Raw genomic sequence first — 27,590 nt, 5'->3', positions numbered from 1 at the left:
ATCTAATCTGTAAAATGGGCTGTTCATCTCGGCTTCACAGAGCTGTGCCCAGTGCACCCCAGAAACCACAGATGGAAGGCACATCACCGCTGGCCACCAGGACGCCATCACCAGCTCAGCCTCACCCTGGGTGGCAGGGCAGGGCTGGGCCGCAGTGGGCAGCAGCGGGCCCTTGGGTTCAGGTGTGGGTTTGTCCTCACTCTGTCCTTGGCAAGGGATGCTGTCTCCAAGCCTGAATCTTCTCCTGCATAAAGAGGGGTGGACGTACCTGCTGGCAGGGCTGCCTGGGACTTCAGCTGAGGAGAGGCACCACAGACCGTGTTGTCCCACGGGAGCAGGTTTTGTGAGAAGCATCATCAGTGTGATAAGGTGCAGGGACGCCCCAGTGTGGAGCAGACCCAAGAAAAGCAGCCAGCGTGAGCCCAGCGACACCTGGCTGCCCTCCGCCCAGGATCTTGTGCACACAGATGCATACAGAGGCCACGGGCCTGCAGACACAACCTTCCCACAGGGCAGGGCGGGCAGGGCCGCAGGGCACCCTGCCAGCGGCTGGAACCTTTCCTGGAAGGTGCTGCCACCCAGAGGTGACCACAGGATGGTGCCGGGGAGGGCCCAGAACTTGTGGGAAAAGCTGGCTGCATGCCAGGGTGTATCTCCTACTCAAACCCCCAACAGCATCCTGCAGGTGGTCTGCCCTGAGATGGAGCCTGATCTCCAGGCCTGGGGTTGCAACTGAAATATCGAGAAATGTGACTCTCCCAGGCACCAAGGCTGGCAAATGCGGAAGCCAGAGAAAGGGCCGACTGAGGGCGGGCAAGGGACCAGCCAGGGGCTGCTCAGGTGAGCTGGTGCCTGGGGAAGGTAGAAGGGGCTTCTCACATCCCTTCCCTGAAATCAGTGAGTGCATCGCTGAGTCATTAGAGTCACGGGAGTAGCTCATGTAGCACACTCTGCAGTGTGGGAGGTAAGCCCCAGAGGTGGTTTTGACCACCCAGCACAGTGACGGCGAACCTATGACACACGTGTCAGAGGTGACACGCGAACTCATTTTTTTGGTTGATTTTTCTTTGTTAAATGGCATTTAAATATATAAAATAAATATCAAAAATGTAAGTCTTTGTTTTACTATGGTTGCAAATATCAAAAAAATTCTCTATGTGACACGGCACCAGAGTTAAGTTAGGGTTTTTCAAAATGCTGACACGCCGAGCTCACAAGGTTCGCCATCACTGACCTAGCCCCTAGTAGGTGCTCAGGTGCCTTGGTGTAGCGATGACTGCAGGTGTCTGGGTGACTTCTCTGCTGCTTTTACTGAACTGAGGGAGCTTGCACTCAGTAAGCTTTTGATGACTACCTACTATGTGCCGGCCACACTGAAAAATGCTGGGACGTCGGGGGAAAGACGCCCCTGCCTTTCCCGCAATGACAGGAGTCCGCTCTGACGTGTTTGATGAGTCTGTCCCAGTGACAGGAGGTCACTCCCCCTGGAAGGGCAGAACAAACACCCGCTGTGGGTGGAGCTGGGCCCGTGTGGGTTGATGTGTGTGCATCCACCAGACAGGCCAGGAGTGGGCATTTCAGGCCAAGGGAATGGCATGAGCCAGCACCGGGGAATGGGGAACAGAGGGAGTCCATGTGACCCACATGGGTGTGACCCACAGGGGGCTCCTGTGGGGCAGGTGGGATGGGAACTTGTGAGATGACAGTGTGGGACTCAGGCTGGCTGTGCCTGTGGCTTTGGCTCATGACCGGGAGTCCTGTCCTCTGGGTGTGTCCCTGCCGGGAAACTCTCAGCCTATCTGGTGAGTTGACGAAAGGACTGAACAGTCTGTGGAGTTGGCATGTAATTTTTAGGACATATTTATACTAAAAAAAAGTGTTGTTTATCTCAAACTCAGACATAACTGGGTCCCTGCACTTTATCTGGTAGCACTAGGGAGAGGGGCCTGGGCATGGGTGTTTTCTAGAGGGCCCCGGGTGATGCGAATGTGCAGCCGGAGCTGAGAGCCATGAGCAAGAGGCACCTGCTGCTGTGGCCGGCCCACCTCCCTGAGTCCCAGGCCAGGCCCCCCGCTGCACAAACTTCTGCGTAGCTGGAGCATTGCTAGTCTCCAAAAGCGTGACTCCCTTCTCTCTCATCCCTTCCACCCACCTCACAGATGTCTCCCACAATGGTTAAAAACCGCTTTTTACATAAATTTGAAAATCTGAAACATAGTAATTTTTAAATAATTTGAAAATTACTTTAAATAATGTGTGGAAGTGATTTAATAATTGAATATACTTAAATACAAAATAATAAATCATTATTCATAACCCTTCTATCACTCCCAACACACTGATGTCTCTTTCATCAACTTGTAATTATACTCTTGCCAGAACCTCAAATTTCCTAAACCTCAAGACTCCCAGCCTTACCAAGTGTGCCTTCCTGGAGCCCCGACCTCACACCATACCTCCCTCTCCATGTCCACTATCCTCAGTTCTGTTGGTCTCTCATTCTTGGTAGCTCTCAAATGTTTTTTTAATCTTGGAAGAAAGAAGCCTTCCTTCCCTTCATCCCTGAATTACTTCAGAATTTCTACAGAATCCCTTTTATTCCCCTGTAATCTCTCACCTGCTCACTCCCCACAGAAGACCCAGCTTCTCTAACCTGACCTATAAAACTCTTCATGGCCCATTATTCACCAAGCAGATAAATAGTACAGTTTATTAATGATATTGAATGCGGTAGTGATGGTAGGAGAAGTAATAAGACAAGGAAAAGGAAGAGAGGGAAATAAACTCAGTATAGCTACTGGATTTAGTCATTCTTGTTTTTTTCTTCCTTTTTTTCTTCCTAACTAAAACTGATGCTTTTATTTTTCCCAAAATGCAATTCAAAATAGTTCTCGGAAAGGTGTAAAATTAAAAGAAGACCTGCATTTGTTTTAATATAAAAGCATCCATACTAAAAATAATAAGCTTATTTGAAATCTGTGAGACTATCTGGTTTTTCTGGGAGACCTAATCCTGATACTCCAATGGACCCAACCCTACAGCTGGCAAATGTCTGTTTGTTTACTCTGCTTTCACTCTGTTGCTTGACCTGCTTAAGAAATTAGACACCCGTCTGACAGAATAGAAAACCGCGTTTGTACTTACCCTCCTGCCCCTAAAATTGTGTGTGAGATTTCAGACCTGCTCTTGAAGTGCTGAGGTCACCGATGAGGAAGGTGGGCAAAGCCTCCTGGGTATAGTGACTGCACCGAAACCTCAGGAGTGAGCCAGGTCACCACCCTGCTGGTCCCTAAACACCCACCAGCTGCCCAGCTTCAACCACGCCCCTACAAAACTCTAAGGTGAAACAAGTCGGAGTTGGTGGCTTTTTTCAGATTAGTCTCCAGGGCATTTGTCGCCTTCTATGAAAGAAACATTTACTTTAGATGGCAGTTGATTTGTATCAAGGGGTTTCAAACTGACAGAGGAAGAGTTATGAATGTGTTCGTGGTGCCTTTGCTTTTGCAATATTAATGTGGGGAAGTATCCCTCACAAGACCTGAACTGCAGCTGGGAGCTGGGCTTGGGGCTGGGGAGATGGAGCAGCAGTGTGCCTGGTGACGTTGGGACATCGGTGTCATAGAGAAGCCGCTGTCAGGAAAACAGGGAAGGGTGGGGTCAGGGGTGCTGGGGCAGAGAGTGAAGAGAAACGGCTTTTCCTCCCCACGCTCAGAGGCAGCACAGGGCCTGGCGCCAGGGTCAGGCCACTTCCTGGCTCTGTTGTCTGATGCAAGATGAGGTGAATCCGTGATTTCCTGACGCTCCGTCCCTGTCCTGACACCCAGAGAACGGAGGAGGCTAACAGCACAGAGGGGTGCTCAGGAAGCCATGAGCAAGCACTTCCCGCTCCCCAAGTCCCAGGAACGGGCCTCAGGCCCTCCCCACCAGACGCCCTGTGTGAGGAAAGGGGGTGGTGACCGTGGTGTGTGCAGTGTGTGTGTGTGGTGTGTGGTATGTGCTGTGTGGTGTGTGGCGTGTGGTGTGTGGTATGTATGGGTGTGGTATGTGGTGTGTGGTGTCGGTGGTGTGTGCAGTGTATGTGTGTGGGGTGTGGCGTGTGGTATGTGGTGTGTGTAGTGACAGTAGTATGTGCAGTGTATGTGTGTGGTGTGTGGTGTGTGGTGTGTGGTATGTGGTGTGTGGTGTGTGTAGTGACGGTAGTATGTGCAGTGTATTGTGTGGCGTGTGGTGTGTGGTATGTGGTGTGTGTAGTGACGGTAGTATGTGCTGTGTGGCGTGTGGTGTGTGGCATGTATGGGTGTGGTATGTGGTGTGTGGTGACGGTGGTGTGTGCAGTGTATGTGTGTGGGGTGTGCAGTGTATGTGTGTGGTGTAGGGTGTGGTGTATGGTGTGTGGTGTGTGGTATGTATGGGTGTGGTATGTGGTGTGTGGTGATGGTGGTGTGTGCACTGTATGTGTGTGGCATGTGGTGTGTGGTATGTGGTGTGTGTAGTGACGGTAGTATGTGCAGTGTATGTGTGTGGTGTGTGTAGTGTATGAGTGTGGTGTAGGGTGTGGTGTATGGTGTGTGGTGTGGGGTGTGTGTGGGGTGCCAGGACTCACACTGTCTCTGTGTCACAGCCCAGGCTCCCTGAGCCGCATGGCAGGATGCCCCTGGAGCGTGTTAAGATGATTTCCGTAAAGAGCAGCTGGTTGATGTGCATTTGCCCTTCTTGTCACCACCCCCCCAAGCAATATACCCCCAACATTTAAATCAAAATGCCCCCTCTCTTTGCTAGCACCCTTTTCAAACACGACTCCAACAGCAAAACCAAGTCATAGCCACACCTCAGTGTCAGCACTCACGTGTGGTGTGAACTCCTGCTGCTCTGTCTCTGCATCCTCCCATGTCATCCTCACAGCCGCCCTGGGGTGGGCCCCTCGGGTCCCTTGCACAGGGAGGACCAGTGAGGCTCAGCACCCCCGCCCATCCCTGTGGCCCCTCTCTGGCTCCCTGCTGTGGTGGCTCTCCTCCCTGCTAGGACCCTTCTGTGTCCCTCCTAAACTGGAGGTGCCATTGTCTTTGGGTCATGGCCTCCCCTGGGCACGCCCTGCGGGCACGCCCTGCTGCTGTGTCTTTGGGATGCGTGACTCAGCGCCTCCCTGGGCTCCCCGGAGGCTCCGCACCCTCCTCCGCTGCCCTCACCACCTCGCTGCTTCCCAGCAGGACACAGGGTTCTGCAGAGCCTGCCTGTCAAACTCGGGAAGGAAGGAGAAAACACTTTCCGCCTCCTGTTTGCCAACTGATGAGCCTTCTGGAAATCCAATAACAGGGCATGGCTAATTAAATCATCATTATTTACACGTGCAGCCTGATCGAGGACAGTTAGTCATGTAATTAGGTACCTAATGGTGCTGAAAATGCAATTATATGATTGTTTAAGTGAATTCCCTCCTCCAGAGAAGTGGTCAGGATTAACCCACATGATCCCGCTGGAGAGCAGGGACCACAGAAGGCATGTCAGTGTGACCCTGGCTACACGGAGGTCGAGTGGTGTGCACTTGAATCACATGTATGAGCACACGTGCACACACATGCCTAGGCTTGTATGCATGCACACATGCAACACACACATGATGTCAGCTTTACCTCTGTGTCCTCGGGACTCTAAGTAGACCTGCTATATATGGGGCTTGATGAGTGAGAGCCATTGATATCTGTGGGAGCTCAGTGTACATCTGCGGCGTGACCAGATGGATGACTTGAACGCCGGGGGGCGGTGATTTATTTAACTTGAGAGATGCAGGTGTCTAGAAAAGAATAATGATAAAAGAGTTAATTGGGACATGCCAGAGGCTTTTATTCCACATCACTAGTCCACTCCCCGAGCATTGTGTCAGGTGTTGAGGAGTAAAACTCAGTCCTTGTCCTCTAGAAGCTCAAAAATTAGTGTGCAAAACGTTTTAATGGTGATTTGAACAAGTTGCTCAGCAACCTCTAGCCGCAGGCTGAATCTAGCCTTTGGCCTGTTTTGGTACAGTCAACTAGCTAAGAATGTTTTTTACATTTTTAAAGGGTTGTATAAAATAAACAGTTAAACAAAGAAGAATATACTAGTACAACAGAGACCACATGTGGCCTGTAAGGCCTAAATTATTTGTGAAAAATCTTGCTGCTCCTGAAAGAATATTGGAAGAACCTTTGCACAAGTCAGGGAAGGCTTCTTGGAGGAGGTGATGGCTGATCAGGAGTTTGCAAAGGCCCAGAGTCCCTGTGGCAGGGCCTCCTCCATAAGCCACTGCTTCCCAGGAGCGTCCTTCCGGCTGCCCCAACATGAGAAACAACACCAGACCAGCTTAGAGGAGGCCTGAAATGACAACTATGAGAGTGCTGAGGCTCTGGAACTTGGACTAGATCTTTAGCAGAAGGACCAACAGCCCTGCGGCCAGAAGTGGCTGCCCTGCCCCTAAACACCGAGGCAATGGGAAGGAACAGACAACTCACGTGTCAGGCGCCTGGAGGCCTCGATGTCAGTGACTTTAGCCCTGGAATCAGCAGGTGGCTTGTTCTGTGAACTGAATGGGGTGGGAGAGAAGGGCACACGGACAGCTCCCAGGCCTCTGACTCACAGACTCCCGGACACCTGCCTATCGCACCTTCCAGTCACCCCCTGCCCAGGCCTCCCCCAAACAGCCCAACTCAGCCCCAGCCAACCCCGTCTCCCGGCTCCCTAAAACCTCCGCCCATTGGGACCCAATATCATGTCCCCAGCCCTGGCACACCCTCTGCTGGCGGGGGGAGCCTGGCTTCCTGAAGACATGCTGACTTCCTCTCCCAATTCCAGTGCCACTGGGCACAGAATAGACAGTGGCTACTTCCCAGGCTCTATTCCTCCCTCCTCCTAAAGGAGGCTTCCTTCAAACACTCTGTGTCCCCCTCCTCCTTCCATCATAATCTGCTCCGTCTCTCTCGAATCTACCTCCGTCACCATGCTGGGCTGTCAATACACAGGGGACTTCTCTCAGTTCCGCCCTCCGCGTCGGCCACCAGCGCCTGCAGTCACACACTGGAATGGGGCATCTCCTGTGCCTTCCAGCCTCCATCTCACCCGTCCTCCTCTCTGACACTTCCGGCATTTCTAGCCCACACCCCTGTGGATTCCACATCTCCACTCCTGCAGTTCTGCACCCTGGGTGCCTCAAGTCCAGTGACCTGGCCACTTCCACGGACCCGACCCTGCATGTCCTCACTTCCTCCCTCGCATCCCACAGTCCCTCGCCATGGTTCCTCATATGTCCTCAACTCTCAGCAATGCCTGGGAAATATAGTCAAAACCCACCACTGTCTGGCCGGCTTGGCTCAGTGGTTGAGTGCTGGCCTGGAGGTCACGGTTCCATTCCCCGTCAGGGCATATGCCTGAGTTGCGGGCCAATCCCCAGTGTGGGGTGTGCAGGAGGCAGCCGATCAATGATTCTCTCTTATCATTGATGTCTCTCTCTCTCTCTCTCTCTCTCTCTCTCTCTCTCTCTCTCTCTCTCTTATTCCCCCACACCCCGCCCTTTCCCCTTTTGAAAAAAAAAAAGCACCACTTCTCATCTCTTCCACTCTCTCCCTGGCGTTACCTGGACACCCCAGCCGATCCCCTTTGTCTGCACAGTGGCCAGAATGACTGTCAGTCACTATGTCAGCCAGCTTCTGCCCCTCCTCTGCTCAGAATCCTCCCGTGGCTGCCGTCTACCCAGAGCAGGGCTGAGCTGGAGCGGTGCACCAGGGCCCCGGGATGGCTCTGCCACCTCCCCTGTGCCTGCCACACTCACTGGCCCTGGCTGCCCCATGAACACCCTGGCCCCGCTCCAGGGCCTTTGCACTCGCGGCTCCCTTTTTCTGGAGCACTCTGCCCCAGACACCACGTTCTTCCCTCCATGGCCGCCTCCGGGTCTTGTCACAGGCCGCTTCTTCGTGACTGCAACCCCCCCAGCCCCTGTGCTCTGTCTCAGCTCTGTCTACATGCCTCGCGGCTCACTGGTTGCTTCTTTTATAGTCTGTATCCCTTCCCTAGATTTCTCTTCTGCTATCTCCCCAGGGTGTGTGTGTGTGTGTGTGTGTGTGTGTGTATGTGTGTGAGAGAGAGAGAGAGAGAGAGAGAGAGAGAGAGAGAGAGAGAAGTTGAACTCACTTAACCATTTCTCCTCCTCTCCTCATGGCCCAGGCTTGGAGAAGTAAATGCATCTCTCTCTCCTGTGTACCGTCACTCAAACAGCTGACCGTGGCTGGAAACACACCCACTCACACTCGCGCGCACACTCACTGCCGGGCCCACCTCAGTGCCGTGGTCACACACCCAACACGCCATCCAGCAAATCGCCATTTTCTCTGCTCAGTGCTTCCCCACGCCCCTCTCTCCGAGCACCTGCATTCCGAGAAGGCATCCTCTCAGCTGCTTTCACTGCAGGAGGAGCATTTGGAACAGTAGCAGGAGCAGGACTCCTCTGTGTTTGCTGTAACGGAGCAGAGCGAGGAGAGGGGCCAGGAGTTGGAGGGAGACGAGGCGAGGGGGGAGGCCTTCCTTTCTTAAACTTGGGAGAACAGCTGTCAGGTCACCTGCCTGGGGGGTGGGGGTTGACGATGATGCGGGAGAGAGGGGCAGCCTCAGTGGCGAGGTTCATGTGCTTGAGAGAGGAAGGGGGAGCTGCGTGCACAGAGGCCCCAGCACAGGGCAGGGGGACAGTGAGAAGCTGTGCGGCCCCCATTGCTGTGGGTGCTCAGCTCGGCCCTGACGCGGCCTGTTCGGGTGTCTTCCCGAATCGCTGCCTCTTTCCCTGGTCCTTCCTCCGCTCCAGGCCCACGTGACAGCCCAGCTCGCAGCCTCCCTGCGCCTCTTCTCCACGCACAGTCGCTGGGGCCTTGTCCCGCCCGTGGCTGTGAGGTCCCTCAAGATGCTGGAGGCCCAGCCAGGCCTCCGCGCCGCGCCCCCCCCACCCCCCCACCCCCAAGGTGACATGTCCTGCACCAGCAGTGCCCCACCCGTGTCCCCAGCGGACCTCCTCCCCTCCCAGTGAACTGCAGCCCCATCCTTCCTGCTCAGGACAAACCTTGACGCTTCTCTTTGCACACTTCACGTCTAATCCCCCAGCAACTCGTACTGGCCCCGCTTTCCAGATCACCCACACCTCAGCGCTCCTCACCGGCACCCCGCAGTCCCCGTCACGCCACAGTCTCTCCCATCCGCACCCCGACTGTCCTCTGCGCAGCAGCCAGAGGATGCGCCTCAGGCCCAGCTCGCGCTGCTGCAGCCGGACCCCTGGCCTCCAGCCCGCAGAGCATGAAGCGCTGACCCCCTCACTACGCCCTCAGCCGCTGTGCCCTCAAGCCCCTCCTAGCACTTTGCCCCTCGCTGCTGTCGGCCACAGGGTCCTGGTTCGCCTGGAACCCAAGCCTGCCTACCCCCCACCCCCCACCTCCCAGCTGGCTGACGCCTTCCCAGAAGGCTCCTCTTCCCGAGGTCTGGGGCTCATTCTCTCCCTTAGCTCAGCCTGTATTCATCCTTTCGGCTGCGGTGACAAAATACTCTGGTCTGGGCGACTTAAAGGACAGACATTTATTTCTCACAATTTTGGAGGCTGGGAAATCCCAGATCAGAGGCCAGCAGCGTCGGTGTCTGGGAAGGGCCTCCTGCCGGTGCATGGGGAGGGGTCTTCTCACAGGTCCTCCCGGGTGGAAGGGCTGGGGGGCTCCAGAGGCACTTCTAGGCCAGTCCATTCATGAGCACTCCACCCTCCTGGCCTAACCGCCTGCCGAGGGCCACCCAACTACATCCCACAGGGGATTAGATTTCCGCCCATGAACTGGGGAGGACACAAATGTTCAGTCTGCAGCACAGCCCAGAGCTGCCTCCCCCGAGAGGCCCCCAGCCCTCTGAAGAGCAAGCCCCTCTCCAATTCTCCCTCTCTTTTTTTTAATCTTCACCTGAAGGTATGTTCTTACTCATATTTAGAGAGGGAGGGAGGGAGCGGGAGAGAAAAACACGGACATGAGGGGGAACATCTACCGGTTGCCTCTCGTAAGCACCCCAACCCGGGGTCGAATCCACAGCCAGGTGCGTGCTGGACCGAGAAAGGAGCCGCGCCCTTTTGGTGCCTGGGCGGCGCTCCAGTCACTAGCCCTGCTCTGAACATCGCCACCGCCTGGATCAGCACCTGCCTCACCTCATGGGTCCACACTTTTAACTCCCTGTCGCTTGCCCCTCCTCTAGAAACGGAAGCCCCTACATAGTCATTGCAAATTGACTGTATCCCACATTTTATTTTACATCCTCAGAAACTGAACAAAGTAAATTAAAGATGGAAGCCCCTGAGGTCAGGGCCTCGCACTGTCCACTGTTATATCTACAGGCTCTAAAACACGGACACAGGAGGTCTCTGGTGAACTTTTGTTGAAGGGATGATTCCAGAATGAGCTTTGGAATCAGACAGACCCGATTCCAATCCCACCCACAACCTCTGTGTGACCGACCTATCTGGGCCTTAGCTTCCTCGACTGTAAAGTGACAGGCAGTTACAACATCCACCTCAATGATTCTTCTGAGAAATTGGAATAATGCATGTAGTTATAAAGCGAGCCCCCAAATGCTAGCAGTTCCATCATTATCCACACGAGGAAAGGGGGGTTCAGTGGGAAGAGAGAGCCTCAGGCAGTAAGGGTCAGTGGAGGCCAGAGAGCGGCCCAGACCTCAGGGTATTGTGAGCAGGAGAGCAGGGAAGGCCACCCCAATGGCCCAGCGGCTGGAGGGCCTGCTTCTATGGCAGGTAGAATGGGGCAGATGACTTCTCTCTGGGTAAGCTTCAGCGCGGCCAGATGCCCAGGGTCACCCCAGGAAGCAGCATAACAACACTGACCTCTGTGCTGGGCTGGAGAGATTGGCTCCTCCCACCCTGTGTCGGGAGAGCACTACAGCCCATCTCCGGGCCCAGCACCCTGTCTGGGCCTCCGCATCTCCCCGCGAGGCACAGCTGCTCCCTGCAGAAGTATCTTCCCATCGCACCGGCCTTGCCTGTGCGGGGGCACAGCAGCCATGGACCCGAGGCGCTCAGTCTTACCAGGCATGCCAGGGCTGTGCCTTAGAGAAGCGCCTGCCTCAGCCGGGCAGGTGTGGCCATGGCTGCAGGACATGGAAGGCCATGTGAGTTCATGGATCGATGTGTGTGCACATGTGTGCATGTGTGTGTGTGAACCAGATGGGGAATGAGCCCTAACCGGTTTGGCTCAATGGATAGAGAGTCGGCCTGCGGACTTAAGGGTCCTAGGTTCGATTCCGGTCAAGGGCATGTACCTTGGTTGCAGGCACACCCAGTAGGGAGTGTGCAGGAGGCAGCTGATCGATGTTTCTCTCTCATCAATGTTTCTCTCTATCCCTCTCCCTTCCTCTCTGTAAGAAATCAATAAAAATATATATTTTTTAAAAAAGATGGGGAATGAGTGGGTCTCCTCTGATGTAGAAAGTCAGTGAAAGACTCAAAGTTGAGGAAAATGAGCAATAAGTACCCTCACATTTAAAGCAGACACTAGGCACGTCCTCCGTGGCGTCCACAGTGGCCAGGGGAGGCCACCCACCCAAAGCTGTCCTAGACAGCGGCCACGCGGGCGTCCCTGAGGTCGACTGGGGAGAAGACAGTGCCGCATTGCTCCTGCCTCCAGCCGTTCCGGGCCTCGCTCCACCTCAGGCCAATGAGAGGGCCGGGAGAGCCCGGGGCAGGCAGGGCTGGTGCGTGGAGCCGGGCTCCCCTCACAGAGCGCACTTGCTCCTGTCACCGCCGAGGAGAACCCTGCTGCGCGGGAATTCCTGGGAGAAGGTGGCGAAGGTTCTCAGGACATGCGAGGAGACTGGTCAGGGCCGCTGCTGCACACCCTACACAGTCCCCGCTGTGCAGGCCCAGGCCCAGAGGTGTTGGCATGAGCCACTTCAAAGCAGCCCCCTCGACAGCCCATCCAGGCTGGGCAGGGTCCAGCGGCTAGAGGACACCTGGTCGGGGACGGTGCGGGTGGATGGGCATTCCTTCCCCGAGGCTGCCCCTGGGCCTCAGAAAGAGCTTGCACACGGGGGGCATTCCCACCAAATGAGCAACCCATCACCAGTTAAGTAGAAAGGAGGTTCCTCTCCCCTGGCTTCCCCTTCCCACTGCCGCTCAGGGACCTGAGCTCGGAGCTGGTGAGGAGGCAGGAATGAGAGGAGAGCTGGCCGCCCCCTCCCCCTGCTGAACAGGCTGGGTACAAGGGGTGCTTTGGTTCTTTGGTTTTATTTCATTGTGATACGAACACTTAAGGTGAGATCCATCCTCCCAGTACCTGTTTCACTATACAGTCCACCATGTTTGACTATGGGCAGCACTGTGGAGCGATCTGTAGAGCTTCCCCGGGCTTCCCGAACTCTGTGCCCCTCCACCAGCACCCTGTCCCCACACCTACAGCCCCTGACCACCACCACCCTCTCCGCTTCCGTGGGTTTGACTACTTTAGGCTTCCCCTCTGAGTGCAACCCTGCAGCATTGCCCTCTGTGACTCGCGTGTGTCACTTAGGAGCTAGAAAATGGACTGAGACAAGAGCTTTTATTTCGACTACTCTTTCCTCTTTCTGGAAGGCACTGGAAGGTGACTGGAGGGCAGACACACAGCGAGTGTTCTGACAGCGAGGAGGGGTGGAGAGCAGCTGTGCCCCCCTTGCAGGGCCTCTTCCTCGGCTGCTGCTCTACCAGAGCACTCCTTTCTGCACCTGCTCATCTGGGCACCACCCCTCTGCAGACATGACTGCAGGAGACTAGGATGGAAATGAAATTGTGGACCTATAATTGCTTTGCATAATCGTGCCCGTCACTTGGTAAGGGGGTGTGTAAAATTAACTTGCTAACAAAGTTTTGCTATTGTCTATTTGTATCTTATTTCCCCCAAAAAACAACATGAAAAATAGTGGTGGCAGCCCCAGGCCAGTGCATGGAGCTCTGGTAGACAGATAATCTAACTAGGACAAGGGCCTGATGGAGGGCTGGGTCCTGGGGACACAGAGCCACCCAGCGTGGTTGGAAAGAGCTAGAATTGGAGGCTGGTTTGATAATCCCTGGGAAGCTGTGGGCATGGTGTAGGGCTGTGGTCAGGAAGGCTGTAGAGCAATGGAAGGACCAGGCAAGGATGGCCAGCCTGAGTGTTCAAGGTCATTTCCAACCAAAGCTGCTATGATCCTAGCCACTGATAAACACAGGCTCACTACAATATTAGCAAGAGATGGTTTAAACTCCTCCAGCCCTTCTTTCCCAGGCATTTTGAAAGATGAGATGTTCTGTGACCTTTAGATACAAACCCAACTAACCTGAAGTTGCACTGATTGGCTTCCGGGGAGTAGAAGGACTTTCCAGCCTGACCCCTCTGACACCCACTCAGCTGAATGCGCTCTCTGCAAGGCAAACCGGACATCACTGCTCCAGGAGGCCAAACCCAGCCACTTCTCTATAAACATGGACATGGACACAGACTGCAAAGTGTAGGGCAAATCACTGGCAGGGAAGGAAGAAACTTTTCTCTGCACTCAAGGCCCCTTTGGACCTTCTAAAAATTAAGTCTAGCTGAGACAAATTAACAAAATAAAACAACCAAACTTAACTATGTATGCACATATGGGAACCCCACCTACATGGGGGGTTCAGAGACAGAAAGGGAAAGTTAGGTGCATATGGCAGTCTGAGCTAAGGGTGAGGTAAGGGACATTGGGGCTTCAGAGAGGAGGCAGTTGTTGCAATTATTTAGCAGATATTCAGTGGTGAGGACTTTGCCCTGCCCTGTAGATAGGTCAAGATAGGTTATCTCTGATAACCTCTTACTATGGCAAGGCCCCTAATTTAAGATCTCCTAGGTGTTAAGAGGGGCAGAAGTTTCTCATGAGCCTGCAGGGTCTGGGTTGCCTTTGGCTCAGTAATAATCTGCATATCAAAAAGGCACATCTTGGAATACCTGGGTCTGAACCCCTACCTGGATGAGATGAAGAGATTGAAGATGGTCACAGGGATTTAGAAAAAAAAGGGGGGGTGGGGGGGGAGCCCAAGAGGAGAAAAACTGAGTCGGTGTATTTCCATTACAAGGTTCTTTCCCCTGAGAATGTAATCAGAACAACTGAGGCCTCCCTCCCCCCCCCCTCCCCCCCAGAGAATTCTAGCCAGAGCGTGTCAACCGTCTGGGAAGTGTCTGTAGAAGATGCTCAATCCCGGGTCCTGAGAAGCCAGCGGAGAGAGAGGCCGTGGGGACCTCAAGGAGCTACAGAGAAGCCAACCTGTGGCCAACAGCCCTGGGATTTCTAATATGCACCTGGGAGCTGTCCCTGCTCCACCTGAGAAATGAGAATCCGAGTGAGGACTGCTGGAGTGAGACCACCGCTCAGCCTCCTCACCCGCAGGTGAGCGCTCGGGCGGTGAGTGCTCCTGCTCTGTCCCCGTGTGCGCTCTGTGGTTGGAACTGGAAACGTCTACTTGAGGCATCTCTTTACCAGGTCAGGCCTCGGGTGTGGGAACACAAGACTCAGGTCACTGAGAGACGGCAGCCACAGTCCCACTGCCCAGTGGTGGCCCAGCATGGGTGGAAAGAGCTAGACTTGGGGGCTGGTTTGTGGAGGGTCACAAGACACCCAATGGGGCACGGGGTTGGGCCAACAGGTGCAGTGGGGAGGGACCTGCATGGACTTCTAGTCTGAGGTCAGTTCTGAGAGCCAGTTCCGAAGACCCACTCCCACTCCATGTCCTTTAAAGTGACACGCGTTTATTGCAGATGGTTTGAAATGTACATACATCTGTACCCTAGAAGAAAACAATGCCACCATGACCCCATCCACCATGCAGAAGCAACCACCTCAACATCTTAATGTGCTCCTTTCATTCCCTTTTCTAAGGCTTTTTAAGATAATTGGCATAATTTGTATTTACAAGCTCCTGTTTCTTTCCCTCAGATTATTCTATCAGTACTTTCTCCTGTCACGGACTCCCATGCATCTATCTCTTCAGTAACTGCTTAATGTTCTACCGTATCGGTGTGCTGTGATTTCCATAACCAGTTCCCTAACGAGGGCTGTTTAGATCCTTCTCTTTTATTTTCTACTTCAAACCATCTTGCAATATACTTTCCTGAGCATGAACTTGTCTTCCATTTCAGGTTAGTTCTAGGATCAATTACTAGAAACAGAGCTTTTGGTTCTCAGGGTGACGCATTTGGCAAACAGTGTAAGGAGCAAGAAAGGTCCCCATTTTTGAGAATCCCACTTTGACAGAGGCCATGTTGACAGTGATAAGTAATTTTCAGATAGCCGGCCTTCGTGGGCACCGTGCCAGGAGCCCACACATACCCCCGGGGAGCCTACCCAGTAGGCATGTCACAAAGCTCAGGTCTGCAGGCCGAGGCATTCCGCGGGGCAGTCCAGGGTGCTGCGGAGCTCGGTCGCTCTGCCCCTCGCTCCTTCTCCTGGGCACTCCATCCCTGGCCGCCAACAGCGCCCACATCCCTGACCCTGGCAGGGTGCCCTCACCGTCCCCTCATGTGATGGGGTTGGCGGGGGTTGGGGGGAGAATAGGTGTGTCTATGGCCTTCTGTACTCCAGCCCCTTCTGGGGAGCCGGGAGCTGGGAACCAAGCAGACACTGTTTGGGATACACAGCCCCACTCTGGATCCTCAAAATGTCTCCAAACATCCATTTCCTGTGCCGCCTGGTGCCCCAGATGCCTTCCTGTGCAGAAGCACCTTCCTGCTGCGCCTCAGAGCCCAGGTGCACTTACATAAAGCAGCCGTGTGTCCTCCCGCCCCGTGTCACTGAGCTCAGTGCAGGCAGGGCATCTGGAGCCCCTCGGAACCCACTTCACGTTCCAAAGAGCCAGGCTCAGGGACCCAAATCCAGGTCTTCCTGCCCAGTGCCACTTGGGCCAATAACGGAAGATTGAGTTCGATAAAGGGGAGCGGAAACTTCACTCTTTAATCAAGGAGTGGAGAAGGGTGAGCTCATGCTCTCGTGGCCCCTTCTCCACCGGGAGGAGCCTCTGTATTTATAGACGGTGGCTGGAGAGATTAAATTCCTTTAGCATTCTTCCGTTGCACTGGCTCCTCTGCATATCATTCTTTTGCACGTGATGCCCGTTGCCATCCTGGTTTTTGCACTCAGCACCTTGGTCTTTGTGGTGGAGAATCTTGTAAGTGAGCATAGCTCGTGACGTAGTTTAAGTCTTGGAAATATTAGGGTCTTTTAATCCTCCCCCAAGGATATGGTTTTATATTGCTTTTTAGAGAGAGAGGAGAGGGGGGGACTGAGAGAAGCATTGATGTGAGAGAGAAACATCGATTGGCTGCCTCCCATACATGCCCAGACTGGGGATCAAACCTGCAGACTTTTGGTGTACGGGACAACGTTCTAGCCAAGTGAGCCGCCCGGCCAGGGCAGAAAACGTTAGGGCCTTTCAGAGCAGCGGTCACCAACCGGTGGTCCGAGGACCACTGGTGTCCGTGAGGTTTGAAAGGTTGGCGACCGCTGTTTTAGATGATAGTGCAGTGACAACTGCAGTCCCTGATTCGTCACAGGTCAGAGGGTGTGTGCACCTGTCAGACTCTGGCACAGGCCCCGTCCCATTGCCCAGCTCACCCTGGGGCGAGGCAGGGGAGTCTGCAGAGGTGACAAATGCTCTCCAACTACGTCAGCTGGCTCCTGGGGGAAGCATGCTGAGCTCAGAGTTGTGGTGGGGCAGCTGTGACTGTCACTTCTTAGTGGCACTGCTGAGGGTACCAGGACCCCAGTTCTTGCAAAGGATACTGGGTAACAGCAGTTGAACCAAGCCGGAAGGTCCATGGCCTCTCCCATCCCCAGCTCAGTGCTCTGTGAGGGGCTCCTGCACCAGCAGCGTCCTCGGGAATGTGTCCGCCTGCTGACCGGGATCTGGGCGGCGGGGCAGTGTCCAGGGACCTGCGGTGGCACGTCCCAGACCGGTCTGCTGCCACCCAGGTGGAGCACAGCGCCTTCACGACGAGCCCGCAGGCACCCTGCAAGGCTGGAGGTTCCTTTCTGTTTGCACAGGAGGAGAGGGGGCCCAGAGAGGAGGTGACTTGCCGAGAAGTTCCCCTGACACCAGAGGCGCAATCCGCCTCGGGCTGGGGACGGTGGAGCTCGCGCCACCTGAGGAGACTGCTCAGCGGCATTTAATTCGTGCTCCTTCGGCCTTGCATCCTGTGCTCAGTGAAGGCTAATCCGTTCATCTGTCCTTCCTTCGCCGCGGTTCAGCACGTGCTTCCAGTGCCGCCTGGCCCCGTTGTTTTAAACTCTCAACGAGAATGGAGACGAAGTGTTCCTTCCGCTTGCTTAGACCCTGGGCTCCACTGAGGCGGGCTCGTCCTTGAGTTTAAATAAGGGTCTTAAAAAAAAAAGGTTCAGGACAAAGGCAGGGAATGCAGGTGCAGAAAGCCTGGACCCCGACACTCCGGCTGTGACGCACACATCCTCACCTTTCTCTCCAGTTCCCCTCCCCCGGCCCTCACCCCCAGCTGCACACAGGGAAGAGGCTCCCTCGCTGGCACTGCCCACAAGCCCGCGCCTCAGTGCCGAGTGTCTGCCCTCCCGCACTGCCCATGCGGGAATGCTCTCTGCCCGGAGCAGCGGCACGGCTCCCGGCCACCTGGCCTTGCGGGCCTCAGCGTTCTGACGTGGGGTGGGTGGTAGCCTGCCAGGCTTTGGTACCTGCCAGACATCGGTCCCTGCTCACATGGTCGCTGCAGGCACGGAGCGGCAGGGAAGCCGGGCACGGCCGGGGGCGAGCAGGGTGGTGGGGCACCGCACGGTGTCAGAGCAGCATCACGTTACACGGCACTCTGGCAGTCCGGGAATAGGAAGGTTGGTTACAGGAATGATGAGGGCCAGCATTTGACCTTGAGACTGGAAGGCACACTGTGCCCGAGGCGGTCAGATCCTCCTGGCCCTGTGAACTCAGCAAACCAGGTAAGTGGACACATGCTTCTGCAGATGGCAGGGGTGGCCATGCGGGAGGACGCAGATAGGCTAAGCTCCCCAGAGCACAGCCAGCCCGGCCTGGAGCCAAGCCCCTGCAGAGATGACCAGGCACATGGCAGTGAGGCCCAGAAGCCCTGCCGACCACTCCACCATGGACTGCTCCTCCGCGTCCTTCGCTTAACACGGTTCCCGGTTCTCCTGTTGGCATTGCTGACCCAGCTCTCAGCAGGCCAGCCTGGGACCTCCTCCTCTGAGAAGCCTTCTTTCCTGAGAACATTGGAGAGCTCCCCTCTGAGCTTACCCACGGATGTCTGGGTCTCTGTCCGCGTCACAGTAAGCTCCCAAAGGCAGGCCGTGACCTGACCGTGGGCGCACATTGCTGGGCGGAGAAGGCGCTGGAGAAAGCTTCCGAACAGAGCGTGCACAATGAGGAGCCTCCCACTGTCGCAGAGCCCGGGCCTCCTGGAGCGAGGCTGATGGCTGAGACCCCCACAACACCCAGGTAGCTCTGTCCGCTCCTTTGGGCACCTTATCACGCAGAGAGGAGCGTGCCGGCAGCTCAGCCATTCACGGAGATACACACAGGGTGTCTCCTTCACGAGTCAGAGCTGCCTGAGGACGGGTCGTCCTCTCCGTGTCCCAGAGCCTGGGGCGGGCACGTGTGCACCGCTCGCCTCCGCTGGTTGTGCCCACCGTTTGCTGCCCTCTGGCTTGCTGGAGAGGTGGCCGGATGGACAATAGCTATTTGCTTCTTTCTTTGGGACCATTATAGCCTGAGGCCTGTTTTCCCAGCTGTAGCTTGAATGCTACATCTTTTCAAGGCATGATAACAACAAACCATGCAAGGAAAGAAAATGCATTTGACCTTTTTTCTACCAAGAAGAAAAGGCAGTTAATAAACTTCAAATGTCAAGTGATTTCTGCTTCACTTTCATAAGAACTTCAAGGCCAGAATCGAGAGCAGGAACAAGAAACTTAATGAGCGCTCAGGGGGACTTTCCCTGCCCCCCCCGCCCCCCCCCCCCCCCCCCCCCCCCGCATAGCTGTGCTCCCGAACACACAGACCCCATGGCGTGGCCACTGCAGGCGGCCTCTCCTCTCAGAGCCTCGAGACAGGTGGCTGCCGCTGCACAGCTCTCCTGGACACACGTCATGGCGGGCCCTCTCCAAGGATTCCACCACAACCCTGTGTTTCCCTTCATGTTTTAAGGCTAATAATCGTCTTCTCCCCGAACACCAGACCTCCTTGCCTGAGGCCCTCCCCACTCCCAACCCCCAGGAACTCGCTGCCCGGAGCCTGGAGCCCTGGCTCAGGCTGGCGTAGTGGCTGGGAAACGGGGAATGGGCGCTTTCTCCACAGCCCCTGAGGCCAAAGGAAAGGCCATCTGAGTGGGGGAGGGGTGTGAGGATAGAAACACAAGGGAAGGGTCAGTCTGTGTCCTTGGGGCCAGGCCTGACCACTGCTCTCTGTCAGCATCTGAGAAACAGCAACCCCCCCCCCCTTAACCCCCAGGATCCAGCTGCGAAAGTGCATCCTGTCTGCTGCGCCCAGGCTGTCCCCTGGAGTGGGAATGTCACCCGCATGGCGGACAGCACCGTGTGCCTGCCACCGCCCAAGGACTGCTTGCCTCTGACCAGAGGACGGGCTGCCACCGCCCTGTGGACGGGAGCACCAGCAGGGATGGGGCTACAGCCAAACTGCAGGCTGCACAGGGAGAGCGTTCCCAGCCCCGGCTGCGCTGCGGTGCTATGTGCTGGGAACCGGGGCTGGATCGCGGGCTCTGCCCCTTTTTGGCAGTGAGATTTCCGCAAGTTGCTTGAGCTCTTTGGGCAAGCGTTTCACTATCTGTAGCTCAAAGAAAGGACTACCCTTCCTCTGCTGGCTTGCTGTAGGATTAAATGAGGAGCTTCAATGGCAGCCTCGCCCAGGGCCTTCACCCAGGAAATGCACAGAGAACCAACACAGTGCTCCTCCTCCTCCTCCTCCTCCTCCTCCTCCTCCTCCTCCTCCTCCTCCTCCTCCTCTTCTTCCTCTTCTTCCTCCTCCTGCTCCTCTTCCTCCTCTTCCTCCAGGACCCGTCCCATCACTGCCATGGTTTAGGTGTGCTCTTCCCACACCTGGGATTTCCCGAGGCCTCCATGACCGACCTGCCTCGCTTTCCCCTGCACCCTGTGGGAGGTGTGTGTGTAGGAGCAGGTCAGCCCTTCCCTTTCCCTCTCATCACCAGCTCGCGGGAAGCTTCGGTGGTCCCTGCACTTGGCCGTGTGGCCCAGCCCTGGCCTTGTGGCGAGGCTGCGTTGGGCGTCCACCTCTGGGGTTCGGAAGCCAGAGTGTGGCACAACTCAGCCACTTGGCTGCGTCACCCACATCAGCTTTCCTCTGCTTTGTTCTCCACCTGCCTGCTCGTTGCTTGATCTCTTAGTTGAGTTTTCTTTTATGAAACACTGTGGGGCTAAGGATTTGATGTATTTCCTCTTATAGTGTGAATGTCCCGAACATGATGGTGAGCATGACCCTGGAAACACCCTTCACATTGTGACTCGGGTCCCTGTGTATGTACAAGTAAGATCAAAGCTCTACCTAACAGTCCCCCGACCACAGGGGAGTCCTCACGCCTCCTAAGCTATTTTCTCTCTGTGTGTCCCTGAGGTCAGAGGCTCGCTGCCCATTCCTTGGGACCTGCCCTGCTCCCTGCAGCCATGTGGGGACCCAGGGCCACCAGGCACCAGGTGTGTCTCCCTGTCAGCGGGCAGTGCTGGGGCCTGACAGCGTCCATGCCCTGTGTGGACTCACAGGCCTGTCAACTGGCTGCGTAGGTGACCAGCTTTGCAATGCAAACAGGAGTGTTCATAAGACTCAGAATCGCAGTGCCCACAGTGATAAGCCCCTGTTCTGAGCTGTGTGCCTGTGGCTACCACTGTCTGCGTTACAGAGAAAGCATTGCTCATTTCCTGTCCCTAGGACAAGCAGGTACCACGACCCCTGTTTCACATGCACGGGAGCTAAAGGCGGTCGTTAGTAAGCACTTTGCCGACTGCCCCCCTGTTACATTGGCTGAGCCAGGATTTGAACCCGAGCTGCCATCATGGCGATGTGGTGCAATCTGACTCTCAGTTCTTGGAAAGGGCTAAGCTTTCAAGTGGCAGAAAACAGCTGCCGTCCGGTGGGCACCTGCGCAACACTGGGCGTGGGGTTGTGGTGAGGCTCCTGTGGTGTTGGGATTGGTGGAGCTCCTCTCTTGGGGGCGGGGAGAGATGTAGGGCTCAGTGGTCTCTGCAGAAGGTCAAGGTAAGGCCTCTCATGCCTGTCCAATCTCAGGGCTGGACGGTGTCTCAGTCTGATCCCAGATCCACACTTAGCCATAGATTACACCCTGCTCCACTGTAAACGCAACTCATACGGCTGTCCCTGGAGCCCACCCGAGTTCCTGAGCTCAGCACCACTCTAATCCCCAGCACACACTTACCTTCCACCCAGCAGGGGGTGGGTTTTCACTCCAGGCTTTCAAGGGGTGCTCAGCTGAGCAAGGGTGCTTCCCCCCCGATCTCAGAGGTGAGAGATCCAAACCCAGGCTCTGGAGCCTTCGTGTCACAGATCACGGACAGGGAGTGACATTTCAGGGGAAAGCTGAGAAGCAGGTAAAGGTGAGCACTGGTGCGAGCACTGAGCTCTCTGCCTGGCCTGTTTATACTCTTGTCTGTGCAGCAAACTCCTATTCATCCCTCCAGGGCCAATCTGCTGACACCCCCTGGGAAGCCTTCTCTTCCACCAGCACGTCTCAGACCTGTGCACATAGAAACACTCGAAGGCCTGTTCCCACAGAGGGCGGCCCAGCCCAGCACTTCTGATAGAGTAGAGCGGGGGTGGAGCCTGAAAGTTTGCATGTCTGCGGCTCCCGGGAAATGCTATTGTTCCAGTGACCGCACTTTAGGAACCACTGTCTCGTACCATCCCCACCTTCCCAAACAGCAAGCTCCCTCCCCTGTGCCAGTTCCCGTCTCTGGCAGTTCTGGTCGTGCTGAAGGGTCCCGACCCGGGGCTCAGTAACATGACGCAGCGGGAGCAAGGTCAGCTCTGCACAGCCGCAGGGGTGCGGGCACAGAGAGCGGCTCTGCCACCAGGCCTCTTGGTGGGCACGACCTTGCAGGAGCCCATGTTGGAGGCTCTCTTGGTGATCACTCGGGTCCCAGGTCCCTCCAGCCCGCAGCCTGGCTGGCCTGCCGGAGGGCTGGTGTTCCGGTTCATCGGATTGAGTACTCGGTCCTTAAACAGAGCCAAGAAAAGTCCCCCACATGATTCAAGCCAAATGCCGCTGCTGCTCACCCAGCTCACCCAGGATCACATTGACGAAACTGCATTAAAACTAAGAAATGAAGAGAGAGGACCCAAAAAACAAAATAAGAAATGAAAGAGATTATAAGGGATTATAATTACAAGTGATTATAAGAAAATACTACGAACAATTATATGCCAACAAATTGGACAACTTGGGAAAAAAGGATGCGTTTTTAGAATATACAAGCTTCCAAGACTGAAGGAGGAAGGAACAAAACGGAACAGACCCATAGCTGCTAATGAAATTGAGTCAGTAATCAAAGACCCCCCAGCAAAGACCTCATTGCACTAGAACTCAAATGATGCTCTGAGCGGAAATGACTGCCGTGAAGGAGCCTTCTCTGTTAGATATATGTCATTGCTGTACTGGGATTTCCACGTGAACACTGATATTTCCACGCTCTGACAGATCCTTCCTCTCACTCACGGCCCAGAAGAGGGAGGAGACACATGCAGGTTCCTCGCCCTCTGGCCAGACGCTGAGCTTCAGAGAAGCGCAGTTAGCAGCTAGGAGAGCGCCGCGGGGGCCCTTCCCCTGGGGGGTGCGCAGACCTGCAGAGGGGTCTCAGGGAGGGATCTCCTGATGGGAGCCCTCGGGGAAGGGCTTCAAGAGAGAGAAACGGGAGTGCACCCCAGAGGTGAGAGCCCGCAGTCCCAGCTGCCACTGGACGGGCTGTGCGAGCATGGGTAGGTCACTTTCTGAGCCTCAGTGTCCTTCCTGCGAAATGGGCTCATAGCACCGCATGCGCTAGGACTGCTGTGAAGAGCACGTCACATTACAGACAGAAAGCACTAAAGGGCACCGGCTCAGGCGAGCTGTCCGCGTGCGGACACGCCACAGATGGTCTGGTTTGACCATCATTGTGAGAACAGCTGAGGTGGTGCCAGCACCAAGTGCAGCAGCGGGCAGCCTCCGCGCCCTGCAGATGTGTGTGGAGCATCGGCAGGTGCAGGCACCCTTGCGGTCAGAGATGCTACCCTCACACTCCACACAGCCCCGGAGGTGCCCGCCCTGGGTCTGGCTCGGACGGTTCCTGCTGTGCTGTCCGGCACCGTCAGGGCCGAGCGGAGCCTGGCATGGCTCTGTGCGCCCCTGGCCAGAGGCCTGCGCAGGGTCATGTCTCCGGTCTGCTCGGCCATTCACAGAGCTGCTGCGTTGTGGGCAGAGGGTGCGGGCTGGGCTGAGACGCCGCTGGTGGCGGGAACCTTCCTCTCTCAACTTGGGCTCCTCTGTTCTGTCCACAGAGCCCGGCCCCGGGATGGCGTGGACCACCATGGACATAGCCATCATGGCAGGTGAGCTGGCCCAGGCCCTCCCAGCGGTCAGGAGGGTCGGAGGCGGGTCTGCAGGAGAACCAGCTGAGGGTTCGGGCGGGCATGCGCTCCCTCTCCCGGGGGCTCTGCGTGGACACTGGAAGAGCCTGGCCCGTCAGAAAGTGTCCACAGGTGTCCGGTGGTGAGGGAGAGATGAGGGCGGGAGGGCCCCACGGCAGGGTGCGCACAGGGCCCTGGAGTCACGGAGATCAGGGGCCGGACACAGCTACTCTGAGAGGGGTGGGGGGGGTGCTGGATGGACAGGGCTCCCTGAACTCTTCTCTGTGTCCTCATCGCCCCCCAGTCCATGTCCTGGCCCCACACCCCATGCCTCCATCCTTAAAACATGTGACACACTGGGCATGGTTGTGGCCCCAAACCCCTTCAGGACGGACTGGGTTTGGGCGGTGCAGCCTGCTGTTTCCCCCTGAGACTCACACATCTCCCAGCTCCTGAACAGCTCGGGGACCTTGCACCCAGGTAGGAAGACGTGAAGGCCGCCCTCAATCTGCTCTCAGTTCTACGTAACCTGCCCACTGACCCCGACCCTCCTCCTTGGGCAGTGCTGTTAGCGTCATGCACAGCAGTGCTGTCCCGCAGGCAGCAGGACGGTTAGGACACTGTTCCTCAGGGGACTTGGGGACAGTTTGCGCCTCCCCACATTCTCTAATATCCCCCGAGGGGCACGAATGAACCTGCCTCTAAGGCCAAGCAGAGGCTTGCTCTGTGGCCTCAAAGCAAATGCCTGACTCACACACCCCCGGGCCCCATTAGCCCTGCTCACCTGTCACCCTGCGGCCCCTGTGACCTGGCTCTGCTGACCAGCCCTCAAACCTCATCTCTCCCCTCCTGACTCCAAATGAGTCCACACCCCGCACTCGCACACCTGTCCCCCAAGATTCCGCCCCTTTAGGCTTTTGCTTGGCCAACCCTTGCTCCCTGCAGGCTCTTCCCAGATCCCACCTCCCAGGGGCTCAGGGGAAGTGGGCAGGGCCTGGAGCAGTGAAACCACACTTCGCCCACGTGTCCCAGAGGCCCCAGCTTGCACAGTCCATCCCCTTGGCCTTACCCCCCCACCACCCCCCACCCCTCCCACCCCCATGGTGCACAGCGGGCAGCCAGCTCCACGGTGTCAGTACCTTCCTGCTTCCAGCACTTTAAGTCCCAGGCCCCAGGAATCCTGGCTTTAAAAAACCAGCAAGTTCTGATCCCCTGAACCGCTCCATTCCAGGCAAACCCACATCGTTGCTTTACGCGAATTACAAACTATGCCCACAGGTCTGCAAAGTGCCCCGAGGGGACAGGTGGGGAGAGGCAAGAGAGGGCAACTCAGATGGGCACCGAGGAGGGGTGAGGGCACAGGGGCAGGGAGGAGAGTGGCAGGAATGGGCCAGGCTCTGTCTCGCCAGGACCCCTGTGGCAGGACCTCGTGCTCTGCCCTCAGACAGCTGTGGTGCCCTCCCCTCTGCAGGAGTGATCACCGCCGTGGCCTTCTTCCTGGTCGGCCTGCTCCTGCTCATACTGCACTACATATACCGGCACAAGGGCACGTACCGCACGCATGAGGACAAGGGCACAGAGTTTGCCGAGAGCGCAGACGCGGCCCTGCAGGGCGACCCGTCGCTCCAGGATGCTGGGGACAGCAGCAGAAAGGAGTACTTTATCTGAGGGCACAGACCTCACCTCCCCCAGCGCCTCCTCCTACTCCAGGACTTCATGCCGCCACCGAGCAGACCTCCGGAGCACCCCCTCGGCCCAAGCCACACGCGTGGCCTGGAACCCTGGGCTGGGGAGCTGGGAGGAGAGGAGGAGCCCAGATGCGGAGGCCCCTCCCAGGGACGGTGACCCCCAGGTGCCAGCCTTTGTCTGCAGGGGAAATTCGGGGTCCTCTGGGCAGTGCAGTTGTCATCGGGGCACGTGTGAGTCCCTGCTGGGTGTGAGTGGGGTGGGGGCTGGGGAAGCAAGAAATGAGTCAGGCTATGCTGACTGGGACGATGGCATCAAATGTCAGCCCTTGACATTTGGGGGAGCAGCAGGTGACGGAGCTGAAGTGCCTTTGTCTTCCATTGATCCACCTCTAAGTGAGAGGAAATAAATCTGAAACATAACCGAGCATCCAGAGTCCAACAGCATTAGCGTCACTGTCTGGGGAAGAGTAGATGCCACCCAGGGCGGGCTTTTCACCGTGCGCTGCGACCGTGTCCCTGTCAGAGCCTGCGTGCCGGTGCGGGTGCATGGGGCTGGGCCACCCACTTCCAGCGGCACTGCCAGCCCCAGCACAGACAGGCCCGGGGTCCTGGGCCCACAGAGGGGGAGGGACCAGTGACCAGCATTCCTTTTCCCAAGGGGCGCCAGCTTCAGAAACAAAGCCGAGAGTGGAATGGTGGCCCCAGCCGCCCTGGCTGACACCCTGTTCTCTGAAGCGGGTTATAGGAAACACAGCCAAAGGCACCGAGTGAACCGTCCTCCCTGCAGCAGCCGCTGGAGCACAAGCTCCTGGGTTTGGGCCCTGGCTCCCCTTTCCTGGCCCAGGAACTTGGACGGCTTGCTTGACCTCTGGCCTCACCGTTCTTGTTCCCCTAGAGGGCATCCCTCCATGGTACCGACTCTCGGGGCTGAGGGCCCTAACACACATGCCACGTGCTCGGTGCTATGTCCTGGCTCATGCGTGGTACCAGGTGTCTGGTATGTACAGTAAGTTAAAAGTGCCCCATTGCACCACTTCTAAATGCTTCCTGAATAATAATCATAACTTAAAATGAGTATCAGGAAAGAAAGATGAACTGCTAACCATCCTCTTTCACAGGAATCCCCCTGAGACCCCCAGCAGCTCGGCAGTCACCCCGAACCCAGCAGCTCCGAGTAAGACTGCTCCCTGGGTACCGGGAGCTCCAGGGCCCAGGTCCCCTCGGGCTGCACCAGTGCAACCGGGGGCCCCAGGCACTCTCCCCAGGCAGCGAATGGGTCTGAGCACAGTGGGGAATGGCCACCACCACAGGAGCTGGAAGCCAGGGCTGTCAGGGAGAGACAGAGAAGAGAGGAACCTGGCCCCCAAGTGCAACCGCTCCCGGGGCGGCCCAGGAGCCTGGCCCTCCACCACCTCCTCTGTGAAACGAAGGGTTTGGCTCTGGCTCTATGTCCCAAACTGTGCCCAACAGAACACCACTGCCAGGTGCCACACAACCACACGGAGGGTGCGCCTGTGCAGACAGGTTTGGGGAAATGGCATATTGAGCGGAGGGAAGCAGTGCAGGCTGCCCACATGTTTAGGGCCCACATGTTCAGTGCCCCGTGTGTGCTGTGACCCGAGGTGTGAGGGCAGGGAAGCAAGTGCAGTCTCCCCGGATGGATTTGGCCAGAGACCCCACTTCTTCCCAGAAGACCTACTACGCATTTGTGCGCCAGCAGTTCCTCAGAACACGTCTGGGAAGCACTAACGGCTTCTAACATTGCTTCCTGCTGTGGCGTCGCTCTAGGGTTTGAAGAGCATATGGGCCTATGGCCTGGTCTTCAAGGGTGGTAAGCACAGCCACCGTCTAGTGTGCCCGGAGCCCACACACAGGCGCGCCTTGCTGCACAGAGGCTCTAGGGAGGGGGTGAGCCCAGGGCCCCTGGCAGGTGCCTTTGTGGGGGAGAGGAGCCACGGTCACTTTCCCCTCCCTTCTCTGCTGGTCAGCAGCCCTCTGCATGGCTGCTGGCTGAGACCCGGCCATGGGCGGTGGGCTCTGTGCCCTCACTGCCTCGCCCTCACCTGCCCTGGTCCTCACCTCCTTGCCTGCCCACTGTCCTGGAGGATGTCTGGAAGAACAGCCTGCTCCAGCCCACTGGGTCCCAGGCCCCATCATGTCCGATGCAGTGTGACATGGACACCGCAGGGTTGGGCTGTCCAAGGTGACCAGGCCAGATGCCATCAGGAGGGCGCTGGCACTGGCTGCTGCAGAGGCGAGGC

General features: G+C 56.5%; 1 protein-coding gene across 1 annotated transcript in view; it reads left to right on the top strand.

Annotated features, from left to right (window-relative positions):
• The window catches only part of GYPC (glycophorin C (Gerbich blood group)), a 42,581-nt gene extending 16,816 nt beyond the window's left edge, over positions 1 to 25,765 (top strand). Inside the window, exons 2-3 of the mRNA XM_081095952.1 lie at positions 23,573 to 23,623; positions 25,113 to 25,765. Coding sequence (XP_080952078.1) covers positions 23,573 to 23,623; positions 25,113 to 25,309 — 248 coding nt within the window. The 3' untranslated portion in view covers positions 25,310 to 25,765. The remainder of the gene's footprint in view (positions 1 to 23,572; positions 23,624 to 25,112) is intronic.
• The last annotated feature ends 1,825 nt before the right edge of the window (positions 25,766 to 27,590 follow it).

Source organism: Myotis nattereri (genome assembly GCF_964212035.1).
Source record: "Myotis nattereri genome assembly, chromosome: 7".
Classification (NCBI taxonomy): domain Eukaryota; kingdom Metazoa; phylum Chordata; class Mammalia; order Chiroptera; family Vespertilionidae; genus Myotis; species Myotis nattereri.
This window is presented reverse-complemented; position numbering and strand designations above follow the sequence as displayed.